This window comes from Silene latifolia, chromosome 8 (assembly GCF_048544455.1).
Source record: "Silene latifolia isolate original U9 population chromosome 8, ASM4854445v1, whole genome shotgun sequence".
Lineage (NCBI taxonomy): Eukaryota > Viridiplantae > Streptophyta > Magnoliopsida > Caryophyllales > Caryophyllaceae > Silene > Silene latifolia.
The window spans coordinates 563,712-571,472 of record NC_133533.1 but is presented as its reverse complement, the minus strand read 5'-3'; the positions used below and the strand labels follow the sequence as shown (position 1 = coordinate 571,472).

The window sequence follows — 7,761 nt, the reverse complement described above, 5'->3', positions numbered from 1 at the left end:
GTTGAGGTTCCCATTAGGGACGGTTCTGTGGGAAGGGCGGCACAGCTAAGGTGGAGGCCTGTGGAGGTGGTTGCGGGGGATAGTTTGCGTAGGCCATTAGTGGGTGATGCGAGAGTGGTGGTGGGTGAATAGGATGATGCTAGGTCAGGGAAGAGGAGTGGGGTGGTGGTGAATACTGTTTCAAATATAGGTGATGGATTGGTTAGTGGGGAGGGCCAGGATCGTGGGGGTGATGAAGAGGAAAGGCTGGCTGCTTTGCTGGAGCAGATGCCAGCTAGTAGCTTGATGTTGGGGTCTGGTGAAGGTGGAGGAGTGGCGGGTCAGGGTGTGGTGAGTAGAACTGGTGGGGAGAAGATTTTGGTCGATGTGGAGGTGGTTGAAGGGGAGGGGATGACATGTGCAGGGTCGGTTTTGAAGGGAGGGAAGAAGTGGGTGAGGCAGCCGAGGGACGTGGTTAATGGGTCTTTAAGGGATGATGGTGAGGTGGGCGATGTCACTGTTAACTCGAATCAAAAGAGATTAAGGGAGGCGGAGACGGGGTCTTGTGTAGGAGTGGCGAAGAAAGCGGCGATTCACAGGGATGTGACTATGTATGTATCTGAGGCGGAGGTTGATTCATATCAACCCCGCCGGGCCCAATGAATTGCTTGAGCCTTAACTGCAGGGGGCTGGGCAACCCCGATGCAGTAGGCGGACTTCGAAATCTTATTCGGAGGAAGGCCCCGGCTTTGGTCTTTCTGTGTGAGACGAAGCTGAGTAGTAGCGAAATGAGAGGGATAACATCTAGTTTAGAGGGTTATTGCAGTATGGAAGTAGATAGTGTGGGAAGGTCTGGTGGGCTTGCTTTTCTATGGAGGAAGGAGTTTAGGGTGAGTCTTAGATCGGCGTCGACGCATTATATGGATTTGGATATCGGGGAGGGTGATGGGGTGTGGCGGTTGACTGGGTTTTATGGGTGGCCGTTGGTTCAGGACAGACATTTATCTTGGCAACTTCTTAGGTATTTAGCTGAAGAGGATCACACTGCGTGGTTGTGTATAGGTGATTTTAATGAGATTTTATATGCTAATGAAATGAAAGGGGGGTCTAGGGCTCAGTGGCAGATGAATAATTTCAGGGAGGCTGTGGATGTGTGTGGGTTGTGCGATATTTCTTATGAGGGTTACCCTTATACGTATGATAATATGGGCAAGGGGGTGAGGCGAATAGGCAGTGTAGGATTGATCGGGCTATGAAGACGGAGGCATGGAGTGAGCAGTTTCCTTATGCTAAGCTCTATCATTTAGATAGGGAATGGTCTGACCATGCTCCAATTTTGGTGGTGTTTGATGGCCGGCAGGTGGGGGGCGAAGGTGCGAGTAAATTGTTTCGTTTTGAGCAGATTTGGGTTGGGGAAGCAGGGTGTGAGGATACGATTAGGAGAGTATGGGAGGATGGAGATTATGATGTTTTGGAGACAATTACCAGGTGTGCCGAAGAGCTTCAGAAGTGGAAGGGTTTGAGCATCGGGAAGATTCTGCGTGATTTAAATCGCAAAAGGAAGAGGTTGGCTTGGCTGAATGTTAATGAGAGAACTGTTGATAATGTTCGGGAAAGGAAAAAGATATTGAGGGATATGACGCAACTTCTCCGGCAAGAGGAGTTATTCTGGAGGCAGCGTTCACGAGCTTTATGGCTTAAGGATGGGGATCGAAATACTAAATACTTTCACAGGAAGGCTAGGCAACGAAAAAAGAAGAATTATATTTCGCGGGTGGTGGATGATCGGGGTGTGGTGCGTGAAGGTGGGGACGCGATCCGGGAGGCAGCTCTGGATTATTTTTCGACGCTCTTTGGATCTTCTCGGCCCAGTCAGGCTAGCGAGTTGTTCGATGGTGTGCGGGGCCGTGTAACGGAAGATATGAATGTGCATTTTCGGGCGGAGTACAAGAGTGAGGAGGTTGTTGAGGCTTTAGCTCAGATGCATCCTTTGAAGGCACCAGGTCCGGATGGGATGAATGCGCTTTTCTATCAGACATATTGGCATATTGTTGGACCATCTGTCACAAGAACAGTATTAGGTGTTCTTAATGGAGGTATGTTTCCTGGTTCTCTTAATGGAATGCATATTGTTTTAATTCTGAAGAAGAAAGACCCAGATAAGTTTGCAGAGTTCCGCCCGATTAGTTTATGCAATGTGTTATATAAGTTAGTTTCTAAGGTCTTGGCCAATCGACTGAAGACTTTTCTTGATAGGCTGGTGTCGGAAAATCAGAGTGCGTTTACTCCAGGTCGGTTGATTACTGATAATATTTTGGTGGCTTTTGAGTTGTTTCATTTTATGAAAAATTCTAGGAGTAAGGGTGGTTACATGGCTTTAAAGTTAGATATGGCTAAGGCTTATGATCGGGTTGAATGGGATTTCTTACAGCAGGTGTTATTGGCTATGGGTTTTGATGTGGGGTGGATAAATAATGTGATGAGATGTGTTCGCACTGTTTCTTATAATGTGTTGGTTAATGGAGTTCCGTCGCGGGGGTTTGTACGAGAGCGGGGTCTTCGCCAAGGTGATCCTATTTCGCCATATCTTTTTATTCTCTGTGCCGAGGTGTTGTCCAGTTTATTTAGACGTGCGGCGGAAAGAGGGGCTATTCATGGTATTAGGGTTGCTCCACAGGAACCGGTGGTTACTCATCTTTTCTTTGCGGATGATAGCATTATTTTTGTTAAAGATAATGTCAGGGAGGCTGCTTGTGTGATGGATATTCTTCATAAATATGAAATTGCTTCTGGTCAGCTGGTTAGTAAGGAAAAGACAACTGTGTCTTTTAGTAGAGGAACGGTGGGATGTAGGCGAGTGGGGGCGGGGGCGGTTCTTGGTGTGAGGGAGGTGAGGGAGGTGACTGTGCATGATAAGTATCTGGGGTTGCCTACTGTGATTGGTCATTCGAAACAGGTTCTTACCAAAATTGTTCGAGACAGACTAAATAATAAATTGCAAGGGTGGCGGGGTATGCTTTTTAGCCGAGCAGGTAGGGAGACTTTGATAAAGGCGGTTGCCCAATCTATTCCTACTTATGCGATGAGTGTTTTTAGCTTACCGGCTAACTTTTGCGATGAGTTGCGCTCTCTTGTGTCGAAGTTTTGGTGGGGGTCTAATAATGGGAAGCGCAAGATGTCATGGGTGGCCTGGGAAACTTTGTGCCGACCGAAAGCTAGGGGAGGGCTGGGTTTTCGGGACTATGAGAGTTTTAATAGAGCTCTTTTAGCTAAGCAGGCATGGCGGTTGTTATGTGGGGATGGTAGCCTGATGGGCCGTGTGTTGAAGGGAAAGTATTTCCCGGATAGCTCTTTTATGGAGGCGGAGGTTGGGATTAATCCGAGTTATACATGGAGGAGCATACATGGATCTAAGGAGGTGCTGGGGTTGGGTATTAGGCGCAGAATAGGGTCGGGGATGGGTACGAGGGTTTGGACTGAGCCGTGGATTCCAGCGACGAGGTCGCGGTGTGTAATTTCCCCGCAGGGAGATAGTTCGATCGATCTGAGGGTAGCAGAGTTGATGGTCGAGGGTGAACGTCGATGGGATGTGGCTAGAGTTTCTGGTTTATTTCTGCCATTTGAAGCTAGTAGAATCTTGAGTATACGACTGAGTGAGGAGGGTGAAGATGATGATTGGTGTTGGGATGGGGAACGCAGTGGGGTATATTCGGTGAGATCCAGGTATAGGTTGCTTATGGCGGATAATGGGCCGGATGTTGAGCAGTCGGATTTTGCTAAGGAAGGGTGGTTGTGGAGGTTGATATGGCGAGTACCAGTCATACCGAGGATTAAGGCTTTTATCTGGCTGATGTGCCATGATGCTCTCCCTACAAGGGCGAATTTGGTACGTCGAATGGGCTATGGGGATGCTAGCTGTCCTCGTTGTCATGATATGGAGACATGTTTCCATGCTGTTAAGGGGTGTGGTTAGAGAGACGAGATTTGGGAGGAGGTTGGACTAGAAGTAGGAGATGGTGGGGGAGGTGTAAGTGTGAGGGAGTGGGTTGAGTTGGCGTTGAGGGAGTTGGGGGAGAAGGAACGGGTGATTTTCTTCACAACATGTTGGGTGTTATGGGAAAGGCGTAATAAGTTTATCTTTGAAGATGAAGGTTGGGATATTCGGAAGATTGTGCGCAGGATTTGGGAGCTGGTCTGAAAGATGGATGGTCTTCGGGGTAGGACGGGTCCAGAATTGGCGGCGGGAGCTCGGGGTGGTCGGTGGGAGAAGCCGGGAGATGGAGTTTCTAAGGTTAATACGGATGCGGGGGTTATGGAAGGTGTGGGTGTGGGATTGGGGGCAGTGAGCCGGAATTCGGAGGGTGTGGTAGAGTGGGCGTGTGTAATGCAAAGGGAAGTTTGTACTGAGGTGGCTATGGCTGAAGCTGTTTTGCTGGGTCTGAAGGAAGCAAGGAGGATGGGGACAAGGCGTGTGATTGTTGAAAGTGATTCTCTTGAAGTTGTTGAAGATTTGACAAAGAAGCGTTGCGGTAGAAGCGAGTTGTTTGTGCTTTATAATGAGATACGGCAGTTGTGTTTGTCGTTCGATTTTGTTGTTTTTAAGCATGTTAGTAGGAACTTGAATTTGTTAGCTCATTTTGTAGCTCATGCTAGGCCATGGGTTATTGGTAGACGTTTTTGGTTGTCTGATTTGCCGGCTGATCTTGCTACTGTCGTCGGGTCTGATATTAGTGATCTATATTAAAATCCTTTGGGGTTTTTTTGCAAAAAAAAAAAACCAAATTAAATTGAATTAGATAAATGAAAATAACGTTTTTGGCTCAGTTTGCAAATTCTCTCAACAATTATTTCAAATAATGTTAAATTAGATAATAATTTGTAAATGGTAACAAACTTATGATCTTCATCAGTGAAAATATCTAATTTCCATGGCTGTGGCATGGAACGAGTACGTCTTTAAACAAAATTCAATTGGGAGCACAAATAATTTGACGCACAAGGTCAAATAGACATGGGTCACATGACACGTGAGCTTTATGGTAATCTCAGCTTTGTAATAAATTGTATTGATCAGAGTATCGTCACATCCTAATCACAGAGAGTCCAACTTTAGAATACGACTTTCGAGCTCCCACATTAAAAATTCAGATTTAAGCCATATTAGAGTCTCCAAAAATATTAGAAACTAATGATCATATAGTGAGAGAAAATTCTAAAAATTCACATGCTCGATCCTAATAATGGTCTCCCACCGGAGACGGTTCCCACCCCTCAATCCCAGCCGTCGTAGATCCAATGGCAGACAACCATCCTCGTTCATCAATCCAAAAAAATGCAAAACGAAATATTATGCACATAGATGAATTTTGTGCAAGTTCATCGATCACTTCGATCCCAAGTGAAGTTTCAGATCAAATTAGGCCTAAGGTCCAACCATTAACGACATCTATGTCGTATATGGAAAAGGTCGAAGGTTTCGACTCTGGTCCTAAATCTTTTGATGATTTATCTTTGGATGACATCGATCTTGACTCGGATGATGATGTAGAAGTACAAGATGATGAAGACACGCTTTGTCCACGCATTTGTCTTACGAAGACAGAAAAGGCTATCATTCGTAAGCCATGGCGCCACTTGCTTATTATAAAAATATTTGATAAAAAACATTGGCTATATAGCCCTTATGATGAAATTGAAGGCAAAATGGTCGATAAAAGGTAAATTAACTCTGACCGACTTGACGGGATCTTACTATGTAGCGAGATTCTCATCCAAAGACGATTATGAATTCGTTTTAACCCAGGGTCCTTGAATGATAAATGACCACTATTACTGACTACTTTTAGCTTCCGTCCGTTCTTATTCAGTAGGTGGATTATACATCTGATGTATTACCACCAATTCTATAGTTTTTGAGAATTATAATAAAAATTTTGAGTTTTGTTTTGAAAATTATGAGTCTTTATTATAAAGTTTATGAATTTATTCACTTAAACATTAAGCTCTAAAAAAACAGTAGGTCTTTTGAGAGACGGTCTCTCAATAAACTTAGTGTGAGACCAATTATAAATTGATGGGAAAATGGTACAAAAGGTAATAAACGGGGTTCATATATTATAAAATGGGGCACCAAAAACAATGATTACAATATACAATAAAATAGGTATAATTGTTATGAAAACATGTACCAAATAAAAGAGAGGAACAAAAACTATATAAAGGGGTATGATAAAATGGTCTCTCAATAACTTAGTGAGAGACCGTCTCTCCAAAGTTTTTGTGCTAAAAAAATACAATAAAACTCAAAAACATTACATATAAATTTAGTAAAATTTGAGTTTTGATGGAAAAAAATTAAGATTTAACTTATAAATTTTAATAAGCTTGAAAAAAATATAGATATGCTCAAAAACAAATAAAGTTTGAGGTAATAAACTCAAAAAATATACATATATGCTAAAAAACAAAAAAGTTGGAGGTAGTATGTTCCTTTTTCTCGTTCTTATTCCTTGTTTGAAAGGAACACTCAGACTCTATTGTCCCATTTCGCTTTCTCAGGATCTATGGCATGATCGACTACCATCTCGGTTACCCGTGGCATGGTAATCAAAAGTGGCCATCAAGAAACATATTTAAGTAATTAAGTTTAAAGTGATTACATCAAAACCAACTGTAAAGTGAAAGAACAACTGTTCCAAAACCAAAATCCAACTAAAGTAAAAAAAATTATGATAAAACAGCGGAAGTCCATGACTAAGACTCATGGTGACTCCATCCCCAGCTAACCCCGCGCGCATCCAATATATACCTGCTAAACAACTAATGCTCACCATCCCCGAATGGATTACCACAGTTTTCAAAACATTTAAACGGGGTCAGTTACTGCATAAACAATATAAGACAATACAACAAACAGTTACACAATCACAATCCTCCAACTCCGTCACATCACCAAACATCTGACTACACACTAAAGTGTGTAGCCCTACCAGAATATCCATCGCAACAGATATTCCACATCGCCAGTGGGGGACCGCAGCCGTTCCCACCTAATCCCCGCTGATCTCCATCGAGCGAATAACCCATGTCCATTAATATGCACATCCCCTTTCTGACGGGAACCACAAGGAGCGAATCAAGGGCATGAAGCCACTCCCGCAAGATACTTCACTCAGTCGAGGGCGCACCTCGCAAATCACAGACAAACAGCAACCAATCACAATACCAATGTAAACAATACCAAAAACCAATTACGATATAATCAACATGCCAATCAACCAAACAACCATCTTATAACATTTACACAATAACTGAGTAGGGAAACACAACCTCGAATGAAATCACCAATTGCCAAACACAAGCAGCGGATCAAAAGCCTTCCTCTACGAAATCACCTCCTATAAACCATTAACCATATAATTACAATCTATAACATCAACAATCCCAGTAACCCCCAACTCACCCAATTGGTTTAAACAATATAAACGAATTGACATAAAAATGATACAAAGATCTTACCCACAATACGACAATCTCAATAGTATAAAGAACTCTGAAATCCGACAACTCTAACCCTTGGATTTGATAGCAATGAAAGAAGAGAAACTGATGTTGCTTTGTTTTCTTTTTGTAAAAGTTTAGAAATAAGAGTAAAAGGTAAAAGAACTAACGAATTCACTTTATATAACTCTTCACGCGTTGCTATCAAACCCGTCCGAAAACCCGTATAACCCGACATACTCGACCGAGTAACTAAGGTACTCGATCGAGTTGCCCTTACTC

The 7,761-nt window shown here is 43.2% G+C and overlaps 2 protein-coding genes across 2 annotated transcripts; both read left to right on the top strand.

The window, feature by feature from the left end:
- The first annotated feature begins 638 nt into the window (after nucleotides 1-638).
- Nucleotides 639-1,235, top strand: LOC141597473 (uncharacterized). Its single transcript, XM_074417939.1, has one exon. It carries the CDS (start codon nucleotides 639-641, stop codon nucleotides 1,233-1,235), a length of 597 nt encoding a protein of 198 aa, XP_074274040.1.
- A 2,945-nt stretch (nucleotides 1,236-4,180) lies between these two features.
- LOC141597472 (uncharacterized) lies at nucleotides 4,181-4,723 on the top strand. Its single transcript, XM_074417937.1, has one exon. The coding sequence runs from the start codon at nucleotides 4,181-4,183 to the stop codon at nucleotides 4,721-4,723; it is 543 nt and encodes a 180-aa protein (XP_074274038.1).
- Nucleotides 4,724-7,761: the final 3,038 nt, after the last annotated feature.